The sequence below is a fragment of the Chrysemys picta genome, chromosome 1 (assembly GCF_011386835.1).
Source record: "Chrysemys picta bellii isolate R12L10 chromosome 1, ASM1138683v2, whole genome shotgun sequence".
NCBI lineage: Eukaryota > Metazoa > Chordata > Testudines > Emydidae > Chrysemys > Chrysemys picta.
The window spans coordinates 23,494,255-23,520,441 of NC_088791.1; the positions used below are offsets into that span (position 1 = coordinate 23,494,255).

The following is a 26,187-nucleotide window of genomic DNA, read 5'->3' on the forward strand; positions in this document are numbered from 1 at the left end:
TTCATATTAAATACCCATATTGAAAGACAGCAGGTCAATCTCACTAATGAGCAAAGATATGTGGTTTGGTCTGTTCCAACCTGACAGATTACTTAATTTACAGGAACATTCTTTGAGATATGATCATCTGCAAGGGTCCCACTGTAGAAGTATGCACCCCATGCACATAAGACCAAAATATTTTAACCAGCAGGGTCCTTTGAAGCTATGCATGTGCCCTTCACATCCTTATGCCACGGTCCTCAGTGAAGTTATAAAGGGCAGAGCAGCCCCACTGCCACTCAGTTTCTTTACTAACACATAATCCAGATAAAGGACTCCATATCAGTAGAGGAGGAGTGCAGGTTGTGGGATTGGTGCAAATTCAAAAGCATCTTGAAGAATTCCAGTTACTATAAGGTAAGTTAACCTCACTTTCTTCTTTGAGCATTTGTCCACACTGATCCCACTGTAAGTGGCTAGCAGTCACTATTTAAGGTGAGTAAGAGGAGTCCTATCTAAACTTTAGGACAGCCCTTCCAAACTGGGTATCTGATCCAAAAGCTGCCACAATGGAGTAGCAATTTATAAATGTATGAACTGAACTGCAAGTAGCTGTCCTTCAGATCTCAGAAACAGGGACTCAAAAGAGAAGAGGTAGTTTACTAAGTAGAAAATGTTAATGCAGTCTAACTCATTTAGAGAGTGAGAGGAAGCAGCCTGCCCATTGGATTTATCACCAAAAACCACAGACTGGATGATTTATGAAATGGCTTTGTTCTGGCCTGATAAGCAGATATAGCCATGAGACATATAGTGTATGGAATTTAGCCTCTACAGGAAAGTTGAGCTTTAGGGGGGGAAAAAGATACCTGTAAGTGGATAAGTTGATTTATATGAAAATCCAAAACCATCTTGGGTAAAACTTTCGGATGTGGCCTGAAAGTAATCCTGTCTTTATGGGGTGAGGAAGGAACAAAGCAAAATATTGTTTGGAGTGGCTGCCTTCAAAGCCTAAACACACTGCTGGATGGTACCAAATCAAATTATTTTTTCACAGATGTAGCAGCGAAATTAACTCTAACATAGCTATAGACAGCCCTGAGTGTTTCAAAGACAAATATTCCAAAACAGTCCAAGAGCTCAATGTGTCTCTGAATGGACAAAAAATATTTCCACTTAGCATGGTATGCCCTTATAGGAGAGTCTTTTCTGCTCTGGGCCAAAACATCCTATCCAGCTTCTATCCACCGAACTAATCCAACAAGCCTCCAAGCTGTCAGATGTAGACATGCTGGGTCCAGGTGGAGACCCAAAGGCTGATGGTAATTGCAGCCCATGCATCCATAAAATAAGGAGATTGCCAGAGAAAGGAAAGAATGGGTAAAGATTCTCTACAATGAATCCAAGTTTCTTTGAACTCAGCATAAAACATGCCACCTCCAGCCTTATAAAAAGCATGCTGTCAGAATAGTTGGGCCTCTTCTCTTTCAGAAGAGAAGCCTTTTTCTAGAAAAATTAGGATCCTTTTGTTGGTGCTGAAATAAGAAAGATGGAGGCCTCTATCTGGAGAATAAGAGAGATCTGGTTTACTTGCTCTTCTGCAATTGTAAAGACCAAAAGACTCAGAATCCTTCAGAAAGTGAAGCTCTTTGTCAGTTCTTGACTTAAAAAACCCTCAAAAGGAAGGTCCTCAATTGTGGCTTGAACCTTGTTTGGAATGCCTGACAACTGCAGCCATGGTGTTGTCTGCATAGAGACTGCAGTGGCCAATGACCATGCTCTAACATCAGAGGCATCCAGTGAGACCTGCAAATCTGTCTTCGTCACTAACTGACCTTCCATAGCCACTGCCTTCAGTTACTCTCTGGTCTCTTGAGGAAGCTTACCCATTAACTGTAACACTGCAGGAAATTGTACTTCACTCACAAGACTTGCTAGTTGACTATATGAACCTGAAAACTTGCAAAAGAGTAAACTTTTCTCCCCAGAACGTCCATCTTCTTGGGCTCTTTATCCCTGGGCATAGATTTAGGTGGCCCAAGCAGCTCAGAATTTTCATGAGCCACTGTCACAACCAAAGTTTCAGGGATTGGATGAGTAAAAAGTACTCAAAACCCCTTAGGGCGAACTTGGTACCTGCAATCTCCCCTCTTAGATGTGGCCAAGACAGATTCCAGGGTTTGCCACAGGTCCTTGGCAGGCTCAAGAATGCCTTCATTAGTAGGCATGGAATCTCTAAGATGTCTGGCATTTTTTTAAGGAAATCATGGAAGGCCTTGAAATAGTCTACTGTGGATGTATTAGATGGAGCCACAACTTTGTCAGGTGACAAAGATCATATGAAGAAGAACAGGAGTACTTGTGGCACCTTAGAGACTAACAAATTTATTAGAGCATAAGCTTTCGTGGACTACAGCCCACTTCTTCGGATGCATATAGAATGGAACATATATTGAGGAGATATATATACACACATACAGAGAGCATAAACAGGTGGGAGTTGTCTTACCAACTCTGAGAGGCCAATTAATTAAGAGAAAAAAAACTTTTGAAGTGATAATCAAGCTAGCCCAGTACAGACAGTTTGATAAGAAGTGTGAGAATACTTACAAGGGGAGATAGATTCAATGTTTGTAATGGAAAATGTTGGCATATTGTGGGGCCATGCGGGTACCCATAGCAATGCCGCTGAAAATATGCCAACATTTTCCATTACAAACATTGAATCTATCTCCCCTTGTAAGTATTCTCACACTTCTTATCAAACTGTCTGTACTGGGCTAGCTTGATTATCACTTCAAAAGTTTTTTTTCTCTTAATTAATTGGCCTCTCAGAGTTGGTAAGACAACTCCCACCTGTTTATGCTCTCTGTATGTGTGTATATATATCTCCTCAATATATGTTCCATTCTATATGCATCCGAAGAAGTGGGCTGTAGTCCACGAAAGCTTATGCTCTAATAAATTTGTTAGTCTCTAAGGTGCCACAAGTACTCCTGTTCTTCTTTTTGCGGATACAGACTAACACGGCTGCTACTCTGAAAGATCATATGGTCAGGTGAATAGGCTGATCCTCATATTTCTCAATGAGGTATTTTTCCTTGCTATGAGGTTCTTGCTAGAACTCTGAAGGAGTTCATGGTAAGATGACTGTGGCACTTGTAGATGATTCTTTAGAAGGAGGCAACCTTACACTGGATCTTGATGCAGCTGAATACAAAGCAGAGAGGGTGAGGCCAAGGATTCCACAGAGGCCAATAGAGTTAGGACTGAGTCTCATAAAGGAAGGGCAAATGATTTCCCATAAATGGAAACCAGAACATGAGAGCACACTGAAGCATGGGATCTGTGATGAGAGGGGCTCCTTTCCAAGGCTACACTCAGGAATCAATCTAGGCAAAGGAAATCTCATAGATGAAGGGCTCCTGCTGCCATGTGAAGGTGATGCAGTTTAACAGAATCCTTCTAGAGGAGCTAGTTCCTGAGGCATAGGAACAGAAAAAGACTCATAGCATGAGAAGGAGGCATTGGTACTTGTCACAAGGCACCCTCGGGGCGGGGCAAGGGCAGTAGCCCTGTGGTTAAGTCAATATGGCTGAGCTCAGCCTCAGGGCTCCATGGCCCAATGATCAGCACCAATAGGGCTCCCCTCGTCTGCGGGAAAGTGTGGTGTGGCCTAATGTCCGGAGTCAATAGGGCTCCCCTTGGCAGCAGGGAATCACTGCCCTATGGCCAAAATCAGTGGGACTCCCCTTTGCTGCAGGGAAGTGTGGCTTAATGGCCAGAGTCAATAGAAGGGGGTGGCTGGGTAGGGGTACCCAGACCCTCCCATCTCCACTAGGTTCCAGCCCTGGGCCCTGGTAGTGGCGAAGGGGTTCACCACAAAGACGGTGGGGAATCTGCCCACAACACACAGACTGACGCAGGGACAATGGCTAGTCCCTCCTTGGGCTACTTCCTACCTGGACTCCTGCAGTGGAAGTCTGGGTGTTCTCAGACTCTCCAGGCCCCTTGGGTGGCACGGCCCTTGGCAGCTGCAATCTCCCTGGGACATCTGCCGGTACCCAGGTGCCTGTCTAGGTCTCAGCGTCCCCCACTCTTGTGGCCTGGGCTTCCGGCTGCTTCTCTGCTGGAGCCGAAGAGGTGCATCCCTCCTCCTCAACAGTCAGCCCAGACTGAGCTGAGTTGCTCCCTTTTATACTGCAGCAGTTGGAGCATACCCAGTAGGGGTGAGGGGGCGTGGCTTCCACTGCCAAGAGTACTGGTTTAACCCCTTCATCTCCCGTGTGGGGCAAGTATACCCCATCACAGTACTGTATAGGTTGGATGTAGAGAAATTTTCATCTTCGGTACTCAGGGCTCTGGTATCAGCAGAGACTGGGATAGCACAGATACAGGAGAGACATCCAGAAAAGTGGATTCTGGTTCCAGAGTAATGGTATATAAAAGCAGCCTTGGTGGACATAGGTAACAGTACTGATGGCGATGGAATTGTGACTGGTACCAACACTGAGGTCTCAGAATTCTTATCAGGATGTGGTACCAATGCCAATGATGCCAAGGAAGTAATGCCAGCCACCCAAGATAGTCGACACTTTGAAACTGTTTTTGAAGCCGGAGCAGACTGCTTTTGAGGGGGAACCTCAGAATCTACACTACACAATGAACTTTCCATTAGAAATAACATTAATGGGCATGATGACACCTTTGTGGGAGCTCAGAAAAAATTACAAATGGCACACACAGATAGGAGACTCCCCTAAACAAAACATTTTGTATGTGCATCATTGGCAAGCATAGATATCTTGCAGGCAGGGCATATTTTAAAGCCCAGAAACCTAGTCTCAGCCATCAGACTGATATTCAAAAGAAAAAAAATAAAACTTATCAAAACTAATTCTAAATCTAAGAACTATGGGGAAGCTGGAGGCCACCCTGGGCTCTGACTCGCTACCATGGGTAATGAAAAGGACCTGGTGGTTGAGGCTGCTCTGTCCTTTTTACCCTTGCTGTAGGGGGTGTGAGGGTAAGCAGGATGCATGCATAGCCCCAATGGACACTTCTTGGCTCACACACCTACAGTGATATCCATGTGGACAAATGCTCAAAGAAGATACTTCCAAGTCATATATGATAGGCTTTTATCTGGTGTGGAGCCCAACAGATTCACACCTTGCAAGTTTATCTCTGTGATTCTTTGTACTCTTAGCAAAAGATGCTGAACCTTTCAAAAGCACAAAAACCTTATCTCAGTATTCTTGTAGATTTTAAATTGGCTAGATTATTTATTTCTAGGGGCTATAGCCATAATTGATAAATCATACACATGCAAACAACCTCATATAAGAGGTAGTTAATGTTGGGATAGAGTACCCTTAGTATCACTAGGCATGTCTCTGGTTCCATTAAAAATCTTAATAAATTGGTCATTTATGGTGAAATGTAAAACACACACAAGACAGAGAAGAGGTGTGCTGTTTCTTTAAAACTGTCGCAGGGAGCTGGATAAGAGGTGGACTGAGGAAGTTTCTAGGCTGTAGCGTTACAGTGAAGCAGAGAGAAAAAGGCAGCCAGATCCAGTAACTTCAAGGATACCACTTTTCTGATCTAATGAAGTTCTTTGTTCTGTATTAGAGGGAAGCTACAATTTCAGTTGTCAAAGGTGTTGGTATCACAAGTTGATGTCATTTTGGTGGCTCACACACATTTTGGTGTTGGTGTCACAAATTGGTGTAATTTTGACTCTATTCTGGAAAGCAGCAACTCTGAAAGTGTCCCTAGCCTGTTTGCCAGAAGCTGGGAATGGGCCACTTGATGATTACCTGTTCTGTTCATTCCCTCTGGGGCACCTAGCATTGGCCACTGTCAGAAGACAGGCTACTGGGCTAGATGGACCTTTGATCTGACCCAGTATGGCTGTTCTTATAAAGTGACAGATGTCATGATAATTAACTATCTGCATACATGCTTCCCGCATGATGCTATGGCTACGAGGGCTAGCACTGTCTTTGGATGTATGATTAGGGAAGTACCAAGAAGTGAGGTGACATGACCTGTGTATAAAGCATTAATGAGATTATAGGGAGACAATTTGTTAGTAGATAGTTCTTTATATTTGACAAGGCATAAACACCCTCCAATAGGCTGGAAGATAAAGCTCATGGGATTGGAGGATTCTCCAACATTTGAAGTATTTCAGATTGGATGACTTTCTAAAAGATATGCTCTAGATCAACCAGAAGTTATGAACTTGATGTAGTAATTATTCGTGAAATACCATGGTTTGTGTTATACAGCTCAGGCTAGATCTTCATAACGGTCCCTTTAGGCTTTAAAATGCATGAAAAAGAACAGCTTATTTTGTATACACCATTCCATAAATGTAAGCCAGACCTGTGAGATTCCCACCATAGAACCAATATCAGTTCCAGGGGAGGGCGGGGGGGGGGGGGGGGAGCGAGGGGGGAGGCGGCGGCAAGGAGAGTCTTCATGGAAATTTGTCCAGCTGCCAACTCAAGTCAAAAGAGGAAAGTCCATCAGTCTGGAATGGAAGAACTCATGAGCAGATATATTTTCAATGCACTTGTTTAGCACAGGACAAAAACCAGTGTATATATTTCAGGAAAGAATTATACTTCATCTTTTTAAAAAAAATCTCAATTTTATTAGGATGTTAGTAAATTATACAGGATAAAATTCAGGAATCCATCGGTAATGGTCATCAATGTGTGCTCATTTTTATTTTACTTACATACACTCGTGAATTTACTCCCAATTTCATTTCTTTTCATTTTTATTCACTATCTTCACAAAGTGGATGCAGCACGTCTTCCATCAGTAAATTTAATGAAAAACATTTCTCTTAGGCAAGGCACAAAGAATTTAGACAAATTTTCAGTAATTTTTGATTAATTCCAATTTTTTTTTTTACATTAAGTACAAAGACAACAAGTTAAATAGTCACAAAATATTTCAATGTTACATAAAATCAGTTGTGACTGCAGCATAATGCACAAATCAAAGCAGTCCAAGATGTAAACTGTTTACCATAATTACTAAATAAAAGAGCTTGTTCTGTGTGAACATTTTCAACAACCTCCATCATTAATAAATTAATATTACTGCTCCTTTGTTTTAACCTCTCATTTGAAAACATTTAGAAATTCCATAGCAAATAATGGAAAATTCCAAGAATGAAAAGAGCTGAGATAAAAACTATTTCAAGGCCATTTGACAGCCTTAAAGAATACACACAACCAAAAATGAGTTAATACTTTAAAATAACTCTAGTTAGACATTTAGAATGAACACTTCTAAGCATATGAATCTGTAAGAAAATATGGAAAACTAGCAACAGTTTCAGAGGTGTTCTCGTCTTGGACAAAGTAGTACGGTAGTTACAAACAATGTTCCAACAATTGTAGAAAGTAATATTTCTAAATTTGTTGTGATTACATTTCTTAGGTGACCAAAATGCTCAGGACAACCATCTAAGAACTTATTTACAAAATAAAAGCTTATTTCAGTTTCAAATGTATAAAAATCAGTTTTGGCACTACCCATAAGGCAATGCACAATATACCCCTTACATAGTAAATAATACAATGAAAGGTAAAATTAACTGAAAAGAAATTCTATGCAATATTATTTAAAGGGACACTGTCAATTTAAAAAAAAAAATCACACAAGTGTACACCATTAAAAGTCAACATTAGCAAATAATTACCTCATACGGAGATCAGAGATAGTGAAGATTTTCTTTATATTTGCAACAGAAAATATCTGTACTATATTTAATACCACTGTGCATTGCTTTTTGGTAGTGTCTGATGTTTTCATGACTATCAATTTGTAGAACTAGTTTTCTTACCTACAATTAATAGCAACACATTAGGAGCCAGATTCTAAATCCATGGAATGAAAAGAAAACAAGTCTTCTTGTTCTCAAGTTTTGCCACTGGCTTTTACAAGAGCAAGGAGAGTTTTGTCACTCACAGGAGAAAGAAGATAAATAGACAAAATACATTTTAAAAATGTAATCTCTGTTATTGCTCCTAATAATTTCTTTTTACATTTCCATCAGCTTGGCAATGAAAATTAACTAATCCAGTTTCAGTTTCTCAGTGTTGTAATGTTTGGGCTGAAAAGATTGCAAGCAAAAGTTTATTTGTAATCACTTGTTTCCACTGGAATTCTAATAAATCAAAGAAAACTTTTATTAGCCTTGAAATTTTTAAGAGCTTTTTCAAAACCTAAAGGTTAGGGACAAACTTGAATTCACAGTGTCCCTTTAAAGCTGAGCAAGCATAAGATTATTTTAGACTACCAAGAAGCCTATAACACTTGGTTATGCAAACAAAACCTAATAAGTCAGCATGCATATTTAAGACGAAACAAAAATTAAATTTTATAAGATGTTTAAATAATCCAAAGGCAAAAAAAAAATAAAAAATTTACTCTCCTTAAGAGCACTCTCATAAAACGTGAAAACTTTGGAACACAAATCAAGTTATTAAAATATTCTGTTCAATGTTCATACAAATAACATTCCTACAATTACAAGCATACATACAATCAAGATACTTTTCATTGTTACCTAATATTTAATTACTTAAATTTACAAGACAAACATAAATAAAGCTGTTAAAACAGGCAAGTACAGTACTGGTCTGTTATTCAGCACAAATTGTTTTGTACTTCTTTCTTCTTGAAACCTCATCAGGTTAGGAGTTTGTGAAGTCATTCTTCAAATCTAAAAATAAAGATCAAGAGAATTAGATTCCTATGTACATGTACAAATGCTTTATATTACCGAGACACATACAAAATGATGAAAAGTTCTATTTCTCATTCTGGTCAAGGAACACAATTACCATTGAATGCTAAGCCTTAGAAGAGGCCACAGTCTTTTAGGTTATTTTTTATGATGACATCAGTTACAGCATCAAAAACAAACTGCACATTCTTGGTATCTGTGGCACATGTGAAGTGAGTATAGATTTCCTTTGTGTCCTTTCTCTTGTTCAGATCTTCAAATTGACACTGGATGTATGCAGCTGCCTCTTCATAAGTGTTGGATCCTGAAGGAAGGGAAAAAGTTGATCAATAAACACTAAATTTTAGACTAAGGGCTTGTCTACACTTACTGGGGGTTCGACATGCGACGACTGATGCACTGGCGGTTGATTTAGTGGGTCTAGTGAGGACCCGCTAAATTGACCGTCGATTGCTCTTCCGTCGACTCCTGTACTCCACCTGAACGAGAAGCGTAAGGGGAGTCAATGGGAAAGCGTCTCCAGTCAACATCGCATAGTGTGGACCCCGCGGTAAGTAGATCTAAATACGTCGACTTCAGCTATGTTATTCGCGTAGCTGAAGTTGCGTAACTTAGATTGATCTCCCCCTGTAGCGTAGACAAGGCCTAAGCAGCAATGAATACTATACACTTTGAAGGAAGCCATGAACTATTTATTTTTTTTAAAACTGCTGGACAGTTTCTTTAAAAAAATGGAACAATTGTATGCAGTTTTAAGTAACCTCACAACTACTGTTTTAAGTATCAGAGTAACAGCCGTGTTAGTCTGTATCCGCAAAAAGAAGAACAGGAGTACTTGTGGCACCTTAGAGACTAACAAATTTATTAGAGCATAAGCTTTCATGGACTACAAGAAGTGGGCTGTAGTCCACGAAAGCTTATGCTCTAATAAATTTGTTAGTCTCTAAGGTGCCACAAGTACTCCTGTTTTAAGTATAAAACTTGCTGGTGGTAAAACATACTGGATTATTAATGCTTTAATTTTTATCTATCTAGCTATCTATCATATATCTATCTATCTATATATAAGGCTATGGACTCAATCCAACTCCCATTTACTTGGAAGTTTTACCCTTGACCTCAATGGGAGGTCGATCAGGTTATTAAAGAGCTATAACTGCTCTGCAAATAGAAATGATGGTTTTGTTTCCATGGAATTGTTTGTTCATGTTTTCAGATTAAACACTAAGGAAAATAAATACTGAGGGAAGCAAAACAAAACAAAAAACCTTCCCCCATTCCATCTATTTTTGTTTACACTCACTTTTCTTTTCCATGGGGCTTTCTTCCATCTCCACCTACCTAAATTTGTATTTGGCCTATTCCCTCTTTTCTCCCAGTTTTAATTACTTTTTTCAAGTAAGTATTCTCTGCACAACAGAATGATAGAATTTCATATAATTGTATAAATCTACCAATAGGTAGTAGAAATCTAAATACAGACCACTGCTGAATTACATCATCCTCTCTTCCTAAAGAATTCTTGCATATCATGTTTTTCCTTCCAATGTGTTTAAAAAAATCTAAATGCCCTAAACATCTTTAGGAGAAAATCCTACGATTTGGAACAAAATGGAGTACAGGAAGAGCCTAAGCAGAATAAATTGGAAAGGATCTCACCACAAAGAACGTTTAAACACTTTAAATACTGAACAATGAACCAAATATTTGTGTGGATTCTCCCCCAGTGTTTCCAAACATTCCATGTATTTGAAAAGATGTTTGACATCAGCTTTCAATAAACCATGAACGTAACAATACTTTTGATTAGTTAAATATTTTAAATTCTTGTTTAATGTTAGTAATTGTCCAACTATGTCCTCAAACCATCATCTTACAATACATCTATGTTGGAAAGACTATCAGAGTTGCAAGCGGTTACAAGTTTGGGACAGTTCTCTCCCCTTATATGTACAGTTTTTCGTATCTTTGAGCTTCAGTCAACTATATTTTGGAATATGTTTAGACCTGGTTGTGATTTTTCAGGCTGTCAATGCTCGCAGCCCAGAGATAGTGAGTACTGGTCTAACAGGAGCATTCCTGTTCTACAATGAGCAGTTATAAGGCTAAATTCTCTTAGGCTTACTCATATTCATTGTTCTATTGACTCAGCTGGGACTACTCATGTAAGTAAGGAGAGAAGGATTTGGCACATACTTTAAAGTGACTAAAAGTGGCATAGTGAAGTTTCATGTGAAATTGGCTCAATTTACAACTAAAAAACGATCACCCCTAACTACTAGCTACAGACGCAACTTTGATTCCAGATTAAACTGTTTCTTACTGGTTCATGCATCATAAAACCAGTAATAAGACTCCATAACTAAAGTGACTTGACTTCCCACGTAAGTAGCAGAATACCTGCATATTCAGGGTAGCAAATAGTGAGAGGACTCCTTTTGATTTTTTCTTCAAAGAGATCCTTCTTGTTTAGGAAAAGAATAATAGAAGTGTCTGTAAACCATTTATTGTTGCAGATGCTGTCAAACAATTTCATGCTTTCATGCATCCGATTCTGCAATTGAAAAGAAGATACTTCAGCCTACCCTCCATTATCCTTTTCAATAGTAATGAAATCAGGAAACATATACGTGTTTGATATGGTGAAACTCTTCTAATCGAGTAATAAAATCTCCTGTAAAAGCCTTTTTGGATATTGAATCCCAGAACCTTACCCTAATGCTGTATGAAACAGAGAACAAAATAATCAAAGCACAATTTCCTATAATAATTGTGGCGGCGTTCAGGTGAGTAAATTATTTATTTTTTCATTTACTTATGACTGTAGTTTTGAATATTGAATGTCTAACAATTGCACAGTTTAGTGTCACTCTTCCACATATAGCTGCAAATGTCATAAAGAAAAAGAATTCCAGGGAAGCCAGTGACCTTTAAGTGGATATTGATTACTGTATAACGCCTCTTAAAGAAGTTAAAAAAATCAAATATGGCAGCCCTGCCAGATAGTCAAGTACTCCAGTGTTACCAGAAGATCAAATAAAAAAGTGCTTTACTCACAAACATTTTCCAGTCATGCATATAGCCTCTGCCATGCTTTTAATTGTTTACATCAGTAGACTACCACCCACCCAGGACACAATTTGCCTAGGCTTGACTTGAAGGCTACTTCCTTACCCCCCAAATTACAGTCTACAGGAGAGTCAGCACCACAGAAGTACTTTACTTATTAAGCCAGCTAGAGAGCAACACAGATTAGGATCACTCTTGTCAGCTCCATGAATAAAGAGTGGTGCTAGTTTGTGTCTGTTTTCGCTAGGGGAGTCTGATCCTGAAAGAAGAGAAAAGAAGAGTTGCCGGAAAGAAAAACCAAAGAAACGAAGACATAGCTAGAGGAGACCAGCAAATGCAGGGAAAATTATCAGAGAAAGACATCTAGAAAGGAAGATTGAAGGACTTGAAACTAGGTAAAAAAAAAAGAAAGAAAACACAGGGAAAAGACAAAGTGGTGGTCTAAATAAGCCATACGGTTTTCCACTAAAAATTGTTTGAATCACCAAAATTTGTCTTAACAACCCCCTACTATGCAATTTAAAACAAGTGTTCACCTCTGTTACCTAATTTAAAAATAGAATGTCTTTTGGAACATGGAAAAGAGCTACCTGTAAACAAAAGTATTCATTAAGAATTTCTTTCTAGATATTTTCTTATGCCAGTGATATTCAAAGAGATGGCATTTTCTTCACCATTTCTACTGTCCACCGGGACACTTGCAAGTGGAAATTACTTCCTTGTGAAAACAGAGGACACAAACACTTTTCATAAAGGGTTTAACTTCTTTCAGGATCATTTAATTTTTATTTCCTCTTCTCCCCCTTCCTTCAAGATTAGTTTACTTGCCATTTCCTCATCTTCTGCTAGGACCAAGTCATAATCACTGAGCGCTACACAAAAGATTATTGCTGTAACTCCCTCAAAACAATGAATCCATTTCTTCCGCTCTGATCTCTGGCCTCCCACATCAAACATTCTGCAAAACAGAAAAATAAAATATAGTGTTAAAATTCCAGCCTTCTGAATACTATACATAAAATTAAAGAGCAGACTGTACTAGTCTGATCACACAATTTTATGGCGAAAGGGCATTTTTAGAGAAAGTTTTAGAGTAATAGCCTAGTGTTGAAAATTAATTTTAATAAAGCCTTAAAAATCTCTTCAATACAATAATTTGCATTACTTTCTAGCAAAAATTACTTTGAAACTAAAGCAAATAAAATGCCCTGCAGAAGTAAACGTGATCCGTACTACACAGTTTCTCTGCAACTGTTTATGGCTGCAAGATGTCAAAACACTGCAAAATATGCACCTGGATTTAGTTTTATTATACATGTACTTGAATGAAGAGCTTTTCAACTTATTTGGCTTAGTGAAAAAAATGCGATCACTAAAAATACAATAGACCATGAACAAATGTGTTTTCTTAGACAAATACTCTCTGAGCTAGGGTGCAAAATTCTGTACATTCAGGAGCACAGAATAATTATGTGTTTCACTGCTTTGGGGGGGAAGTTTTATAAAAACACTTGGATAATACTCTGAAAATTGAGTAAAAATTACATTTCCGGTTTTTATTTTCACTGTTTCAACATTGCTAAATCCAAGTCACACGGTTTATCACTCAAACTATAATTTTTCTAACTTTCAGCTTTTCAAATTCAGCCTAGAAATCAAGTTGGATTTTGACTCATGCACAGACATACAGCTGGGGTTTGGCAAACACATCAGTTGCTAGTGTTTAAAACAGAAAAATCCAGTTCTCTTTCCTATAGCTGATCGGGTTGATCTTTAAAGAACTCTAATATATAAGCTGAGGTAAGCATTTCAGTACCCAAGAGATGTTCAAGATTTAGTTTAGTCAGCGTGGATTCCTCTGTTGGCGGGCATGCACCTTATGGGTGGGAGATCTGAGTTTTTGAATAGCACTGTTCTTTGAGATCATGCATCGAGGCCTGGGACCTCCTGATACCACTGTACAAGGCATAAAGGGCAAAGTGGCCACAACTCTCCCTCAGTTTCCTCACAATTCAAAGCTTGTGTTAGCTGAGGACTCCTAAAAGCAATCTGAAGTTGCAGCTCAGGCTGGAATTTGGGCTCTGAAGCCTAGAGTGGAGTGGACTTCAAAGCTCAAGCTGCAACTTCAAAGCGCTATCTACATAGCTATTTTTAGACCACTAGTGCAAGCCCCACTATCTAAGTCTATTGACCTAGTATGGAAGGCTCTGGATGTCGTGGGCTGTGTAAACATGTTCTAAAGCAGAGGTTCTCAACCTTTTTCTTTCTGAGCCCCCCCCGCAACATGCTATAAAAACCTCCATGGCCCACCTGTGCCACGATATCTGGTTTTCTGCATATAAAAGCCAGGGCCAGCAAGCAGGGCAATTGCCTGGGGCGCCATGCCACAGGGGCCCCCACAAAGCTACATTGCTCAGGCTTCAGCCCGATGCGGTGGGGCTTCGGCTTTTGCCCTGGGCCCCAGCGAGTCTAATGCTGGTCCTTCTTGGAGACCCCCAACAAACCTGCTCGTGGCCCCCAAGGGGGTCCTGGTCCCATGGTTAAGAACCACTGCTCTAAAGGCCCTGAAAGTATTCAACACTGCAATTTAAATATTCATCATTACAATTTAATCTTTACTTTGGAAATTGTCTTTGCCATGTTTGATATACATGGAGTTATTTGCACCAAAACAAAGCTTCACAATCAAGTTTGTTGAGAAATTATAAAAGACCTATCAAAAACTGCATAGAAAGAAAATTGCTTTGCTGTATTTCTGCAAAATTAAAATTTAAGGTTTTAAACAGATACGATAAGTAAAATCCAAAAAGAACCAGCTTAACCTCTGAGATACAGCTTATCAAAAGGGGATAAAAAACTTGCTGCTACTATTTTAGATTTATTCAGTGCTCAGAAGCACATTAGGTGCTTTACAGACAATGAAGAAATGTTGCCCTACCTCAGAGAACCTTTTTTTAAAATGTAGACATGAAAAAACCAGGAGGGATGGAAGGATAAAGAGTACAATAAGCTAGAATTCTACAATGTTATGTGGTTATTTATTTATGAACCCTGATATATTAAAATATGTCTCTCTTCAAAACTTGTCCCTGTCCATTTGCATCTAAAAAATTCTGCTCAGAAGCAAGTTATTTTTACTGATTCCTCATGTCTATAAATCCACTACTGCTTGTTTAAAAACAAACAAACAAACAAAAACAACAACTCTCCCCCTAAAATCCTAATGACTTCCCACACTCCTTTTTAACTACTACAGTTTAACCCTTGTGATGTTCTGCCCACAAACTCTAAATTTTATGGAGTTCTAGCCTTTTTTAAAAAAGGAAGCAATCAGGCAACCAATTAGGCACAGCCTAGCTGGATGACACATTTACATCCAAAGTAAAGGTCAAGAAGAGTAAAAACAAGTTAAAAAAAATCTACAAAAAGTATGAATAAGGAATCTAACAAGATGTCAGAAATTTGAAAGCCAGATCTTCAGCTTACTGAGGAACAAACAGAACTGATAACTAGGGGTCAATAACTCACAATTTGTACTACTGTCACTCCCAGGGGCTTCAAATTCCCTGGCTTTGCTAATCAGTTTGCTTATCACTCTACACCTTAGGCTAGATCGGGGTCAGCAACCTTTCAGAAGTGGTGTGCTGAGTCTTCATTCATTCACTCTAATTTAACGTTTTGCTTGCCAGTAATACATTTTAACGTTTTTAGACGGTTTCTTTCTATAAGTCTATAATATATAACTAAACTATTGTTGTATGTAAAGTAAATAAGGTTTTTAAAATGTTTAAGAAGCTTCATTTAAAATTAAATTAAAATGCAGAGCCTCCCGGATCAGTGGCCAGGACCCGGGTAGTGTGAGTGCCACTGAAAATCAGCTTGCGTGCCACCTTTGGCACGTGTGCCATAGGTTGCCTACCCCTGGGCTAGATATTCAATAGTGTGGCTTTTTTAATTTTAGCACTGGATAAGTAAATTTCACACAGAATTCGGGAGACAGAGGGGAGAGGATTCATTTCCATCTGCCGCAACAGCTACATTTTTTCATGGTTGAACAAAAACAATTCAATATACTTAAAACCTTCTAAAGTACAGAAATGAAATAAATTTCCAATGTAGTAAAGTCTTAAAACTTGGATTTGTCATATCGTACCATGCATTTCTATCAATATAAATACTGATGTTTTTTTTTTTATATGGGAACAGACACAACGGTTTAGATATTTAGAACAGAAGTGCAGCTAGTGCACAAGAATCACAATTATCTAGTAAATATATTTTTGTAACAAATGCTACTCTATAGTGAATCAATACTAAGTTTATTGCTCTTCTCATTACAAGCCAATTCAGTGTACATAAAGCAAGAAAAACTTATCTCCAGTTCCAAAACAACTTCTAAGCTTTAAAGCAGACTGAAAGAACTGATTTATGATTTCTTTTTCAAAGTCCAAAAATGGAAACTAAATAGAACATACTATTTTAAGAGGAAAGTCAACTTAAAAACAAAACCCGCACACTTCTGCCAACATATTGTATTTACTATTGCTTCAATTAACACCTAAGATCACATAGCAGATTTATTTATTTCATTACACTTTATTGTGTGCCTTTGACAGTAGTCTAGTCAGTTTGTTTCCTCTGCAGAGTCAGGTAGCTAGTCATATTTCCCCCTTATTTGTGTGAGCCTTTCATATAGCAACAGAGGAGAGAAACACTTTTAAAAAGTGTGACTGTAAAACCACAAGAGTTTACAGGCTGGAATTAGGGGCAAGGTTAGTAATCTACTTGTAAAACAAAATCTAAACTATTTTAAAAATGTAAGTTAAAATTGATCTAAGAACTCTACCACAGACTTTAAATGAAAAGTTACATTTCTTTGATAAGCCATTCAATTAATAAGATTTGCATGTGACCTTAGCAAAGTCACAATCATCCAGACCAACTTGAAAATTGATGTTCAAGGTCTATTTCTACCTTCAGATACACGTAGAATAACTTCACTGAATTCAATGGAAACGGCATCATTTATCCAAGGACAAAATTTTTAGTGATAAATCACTAATAAACAGCATCCTCATTTTCAAAAGACTGGCTGGCCTAGCAAGGATTTAAAAAATGTTTGTTAAGTTAAAATGCAGCTGGACTCCATTCTTTTAAAAATATTTTTTACTAACACATCAAGAGCGAATAAGAGCCCAATTTTGGTCTTCAAAACTGTAATTCTGGATTTGACCATTTCTTTCCCCTCACATTTACACTGGAGGGAAGCCACATATTCCTACTAAGGTATGTTTGTATGTCAGCAAGGAGTGAGGCAGATGGAGCAGCCAAAGTGCCTATTTATTTGTATTACCATAGGAGCCTTAGAGCAGCCAGTTTCCTCAAAGAGCAGCAGAAGCTTCGCGAGACCTGGGGCTGGGAAGAGTGTGTGTGTGTGTGTGGGGGGGGGGGGGGGGCGAGAAAGGTATATTTGGCTCTTCCCTCAATCCACCTAAAGAATATGGGAGGGGAAAGAGAAACACATCAAACACCTCAAAGCCAGGTGAGAAAAACTGAAAGGACATCTGCGTCCCCTCGTAAGAACAGATTCATTAAAGCAAAGAAGTGATGATTTTAACCATCTAATCTGACCAAGCCAAGAATTTCATCCAGAAATTCCTCCACGTCAATACCCTGTGTTTGAGCTGAAGTATATTATTTTACAAAGACATCTAGTTTTGACTTAAGACTTCAGGTGATGGAAAAGCCACAACCCTTGATAAGCTGTTCCAATAGTTAAGTACCCAAACTTAAAAATGTGTGGTTTATCTATAGCCTGAATTAATCTATTTTAGGCTTCTTAGGCAGTCTCTGGTCTTGTCTGCTAGAATAAAGAGCCCTTTACAGGTACTAACAAGTGATCAAGTCACCTCTTAACCTTCCCTTTGATAAATTAAATAGATTGAGCTTCCTAAATCTTTCACTGAATGGTGAGTTTTCCAGACCTTAACTCATTTTTGCAGCTCTCTTCTGAACCCTTTCCAATTTTTCAACATCCTTTTTAAAGTGTTGACACCAGAACTGGACACACATTCCAATAACGATTTCACCAATGCTGTTTAGAGGTAATACTACCGCTCTATTCCTGCTCAATGTTTCCCAGCTTATACAACCAGGTACCCACCACGGCCCTTAAATACTCTTCGGAATCACTGCTTTTGAGGATACAGTTTGCCATAGGGGTAAGATCCAGGCTCTGATCTGGCACGCCATCCTTGGGCATACCCTCAAAAGGTCCGCTTAGAACCTGTCAACTGTTTCACGGGCCCAGACGTAGAGGCTGGGGAGGTGTGCGGCACATGCTTCCTCCTGAAGCCCTTGTTCCTCCGCCGGCCGAAGTCCTGTCTCTGCTGGTATTGCAGCAGGTAAAATCGGCTCATAGGTTGGGACTTGTACTGTTTGCGCATTGGGGCTGAGGTGAAGGCCCAACGACTTTAGAGTGGCCCTTTTTTTAAGGTTGTGAAGCCAAGCGTCAGTTTGTTTGGAAAAGAGGGAATTCCCCTCAAACGGAAGGTCCTGAATTGTTTGTTGGACCTCGTGGGGCAGTCCAGAGATCTTAAGCCAAGAGCTCCGTCTCATGACCATCTCTGTGGACATAGTTCTAGCTGCCGGATCCAAGGCCTCCTTAAGGGATGCTTTGACCACAGCCTTACTCTCCTCTATAAGGGCCACGAATTCAGATAAGAGAGTTCCTTAAATGTTATCATCACTGACTAGAATTAAAATCACAGCAGCCCTGGTGGTTTGATATCCTCAGCAGAAGGCCCTCTGTTGAATATTCCTTCCTGCCCAATAAACCCCGTTTCCCGGCCTCTCTCACTTTGGGTGATGGGCCTTGCTGCCTTTGTGTCTCTCATTCGTTCGCAGCAGCAATGACTAGGAATCCTGGAGGGGGATGGGTGTATAGATACTTAAAACCGCTTGGGGGGTAAAAAGTACTTTCTTTCCACCTGCTTCGCTGTGAGCTGGAGCGATGCAGGGGGTGGCCACAGAGCCTTCATAAATTGCAAGATGGCCTCATTCAAGGACAGGGCCACTTTTGCCGATCCTGAAAGTGCTAATATGTACACTAAGCCACGGGCTGACTCTGCGATCTCCTCTAACTGTATCCCCAGGTTCTGGGCTACATGACGCAAAAGTTCTTGGTGAGCCTTTTAATCATCTTGAGTGGGTGCTATGGTCATCCCCACCACTGCCTTATTGGGGGAAGACGACAATGAGGCTTGGACTGACACCAGGCCTTGCATGTCCTTTCTTGTTGGTGGGTCCTCCACAGGGGTATCCTGTGCTTCAGCCACCTCGGCACCCAGAAACAAACCCTTTTCTGAGGGGAATAGTGGGGGAGCTCTCACTTTTGAGGGCGCTGAGTGGGATCACCCTGCATGAGAACCTTGGAATGGTTGAACCATCCAAGGGGTCCACATCGGCCACAGGAGTAGCATTTATCATTGGGTCAGTGGCCATGCTGATGGGATGAGCCCTTGTGCCACGGCTGTGGAATGCCCATGGTCAACTTGATGTCTGCTCCCTCCTGACCGAGGAAGTACTTGTTGCCAAATTGGGCTGCCGCTACGATGAGGGGCAAAGTGCTGCCTCCATGAGAAGGATTTTGAGTCTGTTTTTTCTCTCCTCCTTTGTCCTGGGCTTAAAGTTTTTACAAATCCAGCACCATTCCTGAATATGACAGTCTCTCAGCTTTCATGCAGGTCACTAACTGGCATGGGCTTGTGGCACGCCACGCATTGTTTGAAGCCATGGGACCGAGGCATGCTCCAGTGTCTCAGGAGGACTAGTCCTGCAGGACAGGAACCTACTAAGGGCTTGTCTACACTGGCAATTAACAACGCTGCAACTTTCTCACTCAGAGGTGTGAAAGAACACCCCCGAGTGCAGCAAGTTGCAGCGCTATAAAGCGCCAGTGTAAACAGTGCCCCAAGCGCTAGAAGCCAAGCTCTCAGCACTGGGAGCTATGCCCCTTGTGGAGGTGGTTTTTTTTAGAGCGCTGGGAGAGCTCTCTCACAGTGCTGCACCGCGACCACACAAGGCACGTAAAGCATTGCCAGTGTAGGCTAGCCCTAAGTACCCTAAGCACCCTAAGCGATCTAACTACTTGTTAATTTATTCTAATCCTAACTATTTACATGCCATTTAAAAATCTATTTACAGGATAAAGAAAACCACTCAGGAGAATCACTTGCAAAGCAAGAGACAAACAGCGTTCCAGCAACCGTCACAGGCGGTAAGAAGGAACTGAAGGTGTGGCAGGATGTCACATACCTATATACTGCAGTATGAGGGTGCCACTCCAGGGGGCACCAGAGTCAAGCCGATGGATACCACTAGGGGAAAAACTTCTGGTGACGGTGCACGCACACCTACATTGGAACAGACATGAGCAAGCAGTCAAAGAACTCCAGTTACTATAAGGTAAGTAACCTTCATTTCCTCTTTGAGTGCTGGTCCCTATGGGTATTTGCTGTGGGTGACTTCCTGTGATGCTTCCCAGGGAACCCAGGGTTGTGAGGCACCTTGCTACCACCTGCCCTTAGTTTGAGGAAACCCTGTCTGTGCCTGCCAGAGTCAGTTCTCCAACTGCACTGATCTATGCAACATGCACTCCTCTCTAGATCTACGCAGAAACTACTCTCTCTCTACAGGTTAGCCAAAGGCACACACCAACCCCCAAACATCTCCCCAGAGTGTCCAGCCCATTCCATTGGACACTCACAATGTTCACAGATCCGCTGCTTCCAAAGAAACAGTATTTCCCCCAACTTACAGTTGCACCTCAGATCATCTCTGTGCTTAACCTTTAGATATATTTACAGAAAAATCAAATAAAAGTTTATTTAACAAAGAATAGCGATTCAAGTGATAGCAAATAGAAATACTGGAAACATGGTTATATACAAAATAAAATAATGTACATTTTAGAGCCTACAGATAATTAACAAAATAGTCTCATGTCTAGCATAGTGCTTAACAGCACTTCACCTGATACCTCTTTTCATGAGGCACAACACTGTCAGCTTGATGGGGTCTAAATTAGCTGTTACCACTCAAGAAACAGATCGTGGAGTCAATGTGGATAGTTCTCTGAAAACATCCACTCAATATGCAGTGGCAGTCCAAAAAGTGAACGGAATGTTGGGAATCATTAAGAAAGGGATAGAAATAAAAAAATATATTGCCTCTATATAAATCCATGGTACCCCCACATCTTAAACACTGTATGCAGATGTGGTCGCCCCATTTCAAAAAAAGATGTATTGGAATTGGAAAAGGTTCAGAAAAGGACAACAAAAATGGGGTATGGAACGGTTTCCATATGAGGAGAGATTAATAAGACTGGGACTTTTCAGCTTGAAAAAGAGACGACTAAGGGGGGATATGACAGAGGTCTATAAAATCATGACTGGTGTGGAGAAAGTAAATAAAAAAGTGTTATGTACGCTGTCTCATAACACAAGAACTAGGGGTCACCAAGTGAAATTAATAGGCAGCAAGTTTAAAACAAACAAAAGGAAGTATTTTTCTTTCATACAACGCACAGTCAACCTGTGGAACTCCTTGCAAGAGGATGTTGTGAAGGCCAGGACTATAACAGGGTTCAAAAAAGAACTAGATAAATTCATGGAGGATAGGTCCATCAGTGGCTATTAGCCAGGATGGTCAGGGATAGTGTCCCTAGCATCTGTTAGCCAGAAACTGGGAATGGGAGACAGTGGATGGATCACTTGATGATTACCTGTTCTGTTCACTCCCTCTAGGGCACCTGGCATTGGCCACTGTTGGAAGACAGAACACTGGGCTAGATGGACCTTTGGTCTGACCCAGTATGGCTGTTCTTATGTTAGCTTGCCTCCTCAGTGAAGGATCCATCCTTAGAGGGTTTTTAAGGCCCGGCTTGACAAAGCCCTGGCTGGGATGATTTAGTTGGGGGTGGTCCTGCTTCGAGCAGGGGGTTGGACTAGATGACCTCCTGAGGTCTCTTCCAACCCTAATCTTTTATGATTCTATGAACCAGAGTGTCTCCTGGTACCCCTAGAAACAAGTATCAAGACAATCATTTATCCTTATTCATAAACAGGACATCCCCTGCTTACTGTTTCTTCTTGGCTTTCCTCTTATTGATTTCGCAATCTCTTGATTAGCACCAGGCTCAATATGCAAATAGGCATACACTGTGAGGCAGACAATACCTAATACGCATATGACCAGACAGGGAGATAAACATCTGTTACCACCTGTCTGAAACAAAAAGTGTTACTAACCTTTCTGGAACTACTGTTCTTCGAGAGGCGTTGCCCATTCCGCATTAGGTGTGTGCGTGCTGTGAAGTCACCAGAAATTTTTTCCAGTGATCCGCACTGAGTCGGCTCTAGCTCTCTCTGGTGTTGCGTGCTCATGTGCCAGTATAAGGGGCCCAGCCAAACCTGCACCCTCTCAGTTCCTTTTTTGCCAGCCAACTCTGACAGAGGGTTAGGGGGTCGTGGAATGGACATAGAATCATAGAAGATTAGGGTTGGAAGAGACCTCAGGAGGTCATCTAGTCCAATGCCCTGCTCAAAGCAGGAGCATATGCAACACATCTCTAAGAGTAAGTTATGGAAAGGTTAGAAACTGTTTTTCTTCGAGTGCTTGCATATGTCCATTCCATGTTAGGTGACTTCCAAGCAGTACCATAGGAGGTGGGATCGGAGTTCATGGACATGCTGACCGCAACACAGCTTGACCAAAAATGGAATCATCTCTAGCTTGCTGGGTGATGGCACAGTGGCAAGAAAACATATGTACCAATAACCAAGTCACCATTCTGCAGATGTCCTGGATTGGCACCTGGGCCAGGAATGCTGCTGAGGAAGCTTGTGTCCTTTTAGAATGGGCCATCACTATAGCCAGTGGTGGGAACTCTGCCTGCTCGTAGCATGTGTGAATGCATGATGTGATCCAGGATGAGATTCCTCTGAGCTGAAATAGGAAGGCCTTTCATCCTGTCCGCTACTGCCACAAAGAGTTGTGTGGATCTACGGAACTTTTTGTCCTCTCAATGTAGAATGCCAGGGTACATCTAATGTCCAATGTGCGGTGACGTTGCGTCTCCCTGTTCGTGTGCAGTTTTGGGAAGAAAACTAGCAGAAAAATAGCCTGATTACGGTGAAATTGCGAAACCACCTTTGAGAGGAATGCAAGGTGAGAGCAAAGCTGTCCCTTGTCCTTAAAGAAGGCTGTACAGGGCCCTGATCTCCTGGCTAAAGTTATAGTCACCAAAAAGGCCACCTTCCAGGAAAAGTTTGACAAGGGGCATGTTGTCAGCAGCTTGAACAGGGGGTCCATGAGTTTTGACAAGACCAGGTTCAGAACCCACAGGAGAATGGGTTCCCAAATCTGAGGGTATAGTCTTTCCAGGCTCTTGAGAAAACAAACAGTCATCTCAAGCGAGAAAACTGATCTGCCATCCACCGGGGTGTGGAATGCAGAAATCGCTGCCAGGTGTACTTTAACTGATGAAATTGCCAGACCTTGCTGTTTCAGATGTAGCAAATACTCCAGAACGGCCTGCAGAGATGACCACATGGGCGAGAGACCTTGCTGGGAAGAGCAAATGGAAAAACACTTCCATTTGGCGAGGTATGTAGCCCTGGTAGAGAGCTTCCTGCTACCTAGCAGAATCTGGTGGACTTGCTCCAAACAGGCCAGCTCCTTAGGATTTAGCCATAGAGCTTCCAAGCTGTCAGGTGAAGGAAGCTGACGTTTGGGTGGAGCATTCAACCGTGGTCCTGCTATATCAGGTCTGGGAGGAGAGAGTGGCATCAGAGTCGCTACTAAAAGGCCCAACAGCATGGCAAACCAGTGTTCGCAGGGCTAGGCTGGGGCTACAAAAATGACCCACTCTCTGTCTTGCTTGATCTTCAATAGGACCTTGTGCACTAGAAGAATGGGGGTGGGGGAGGGGGGGGGGAAGTGTCCAGTCCAAGAGAGCAGGAAAGCGTCCATGAGTGAGCCCTGGCTGTGGCCTCACAGGGAGCAGAATGGGTGACATTTCCTATTCTGCCTGATTGAAAAACAGGTCTAACTGGGGAGTCCCCCACTGATAGAAAATGATCTTTACTAGGTCAGAGCAACAGGGACCACTCATGGTGATTGGAAAGGTGATCTGCCAGCTTGTTGCGGGCTCTTGGAAGGTGAAAAGCTTTGAGATGGATTGAGTGTGTTATGCAGAACTCCCACAAGCAAATAGTTTCCTGACTTGGGGGGGTGGCGGAAGGAAAAAAGGGGGGGGGGGAGGATGAGCTCCTCCCTGCTTGGTGAGTTGAACATGGCTTCCATACAGTCAGTGAGTACTAGCACATTCTGTTCATGATGTGGGAGAACACCTGATAGGTCAGGCAGACTGCTCTTAGCACCGATATTTGTATGTAGGAAAGCTCCTCCTGGGACCACAGGCCCTGCATCCCGAGGTGCCCTAGGTGAGACCCTCATCTTAGATCTGACGCATCCGAAATTAGGGATAATGAGGGCTTGGGTCTGTTGAAGGGAATCACCTGAGCGGACCAACAGAGGATCCCCCCCACCAGTTGATGGAGGAAAGGACCGGGCAGGAACCATGAGCACTGAGTCCAAGTGATGGCAACTTAGTGAGTACACCAAGGCTAGTCAAGCCTGAAGGGGTCTGAGGCGTTGCCTCACATGCTGCACTACGTATGTGCACGTGGCCATGTGGCTAAACTATTAATGACACCATTGTTTGGAAGTGGGCTTCTGGGAGGAAAGCCCTGTCCTGGGAGAAATCAAGCACTGCTCTGTGATAAACTCTATCCTCTGTACAGGCCTAGCACCTGAAAGGTCGACTGTATGAGGCAGATACTGGCCTGCACCTGGGCCTGGGACCGGCCTTTGACCAGCCAGTCATTGAGGTTCAGGAAGACTTGTAGCCCTCTTTTTCTCAGGAAGGCCAACACTACCGCCATGCATTTCATGCAAACCTCAGGGATGCTGAAAGGCTGAACAGGAGAATCATAAATTGGTATTGAGTCTGGTTTAGTGTGAACCTGAGAAACCTTCTGTGGACTTGGAAAATCAAGATGTGGAAATAATCATCTCTCAAGTCGAGGATGGTGTACCAGTCCCCCGGATCCAGGGAATGGATAATGGCGGTCAGGGAGACCAGGTGGAACTTCAGCTTTTTGGGGTAGCCGCTACAACGGCACAGGTCTAAAATGAGTCGGAGACCCTCCTTGGCCTGTGGAATTAGGAAATACTAGAGTAAAACCCCTTCCCTCTTAAGTCACGAAGAACCTCTCTCGCTTCCACTCAGAGGAAGACTTGTATCTCCTGAGCCAGAAATTGCTCATGAGAAGGAAAACATGTGGGAGGTGGTAGTAGAAATAAATGTAAGCATATAACCCCTTTCCACAGAGCTCAGCACACAGTGGTCTGAGGTGCTGAAGGGGGGCAGGCGGTCTGAAAACTAAAGGTGGATGTGATCTAGTGGCATGGGAACTGGTATAATGCCCTAAGGAATCCCATCAAAAGTTCTGTTTGGCTGGTAGGCCTCAGTATCCCAGGTAGGGATGCTGAGGCGGATGGGGGCAGCTGCCTGCATCTAAAACCCCTGCTTCATTTCTTTTGCAGGTCCTGATGGGGCGATGGAGCTGAGAAACAGGTGGAGTGCTGGGGCCTGAAGTGTTTCCTCAAAGGCACCATAAAGACCCAGAGACTTGAGGGTGGCTTTGGAGTCTTTCAGACCATGGAGCTTTGCATCTGTTTGCTCTGAGAAGAGCGAAGCGCCTTCAAACAGAAGGTCTGAATGGACTGCTCGACCTCCATTGGAGCCAAGAGCATCTGTGCATGACCACTGTAGAAGCCATGGATCTAGCCGCCCAGTCTTTTGCATCCAGGGGAACCTGCAGGGAAGTCCTGGCTACATACTTACACTCATCTACCAGAGCACAGAACTCCTGCCTGAACTCCTCGGGAATTGAGTCCTTGAATTTTAACATCTAGTCACAGACGTTAAAGTCATACCTCCCGAACAACCCCACCTGCTGGTTGGAGCTGCAGACCTCCGTAGAATAAACCTTTGTACCAAAAGGTCTAGTCTGAGTCTTTCACTTCAGGGGTTGCTGCTTGTCTCCCTTGTCCATCTCGGTGGTCTCGGCAGCCGACGAGACCACCAAGGACCTGGGAGGGGGATGGGAGTACAAATAATCATACCCTTGAGTGGGAACAAAATACTTTTTTTCGGCTCTGAGGTGGGAGGCAGGGAGGATGGGGTTTGCCACAGGACTTTAACTGGTACCGTGATGGCCTCACTGAGA

The 26,187-nt window shown here is 41.8% G+C and overlaps 1 protein-coding gene and 1 long non-coding RNA gene across 2 annotated transcripts in view; one reads left to right on the forward strand and one right to left on the reverse strand.

Annotated features, from left to right (window-relative positions):
• Positions 1-6,623: 6,623 nt before the first annotated feature.
• Positions 6,624-26,187, reverse strand: part of GNAI1 (G protein subunit alpha i1) — a 69,586-nt gene continuing 50,022 nt past the window's right edge. Inside the window, exons 6-9 of the mRNA XM_005296971.5 lie at positions 12,656-12,785; positions 11,159-11,312; positions 8,856-9,062; positions 6,624-8,734 (exon numbers count right to left, since the gene is read on the reverse strand). Of these exons, the coding sequence (XP_005297028.1) occupies positions 8,872-9,062; positions 11,159-11,312; positions 12,656-12,785 (475 nt within the window). The 3' untranslated portion in view covers positions 6,624-8,734; positions 8,856-8,871. The remainder of the gene's footprint in view (positions 8,735-8,855; positions 9,063-11,158; positions 11,313-12,655; positions 12,786-26,187) is intronic.
• On the forward strand, positions 11,308-25,960 carry LOC122174601 (uncharacterized). The gene is made up of 3 exons (XR_006176671.2): positions 11,308-11,544; positions 20,033-20,293; positions 25,502-25,960. It is a non-coding gene; the product is annotated as an uncharacterized LOC122174601 (long non-coding RNA).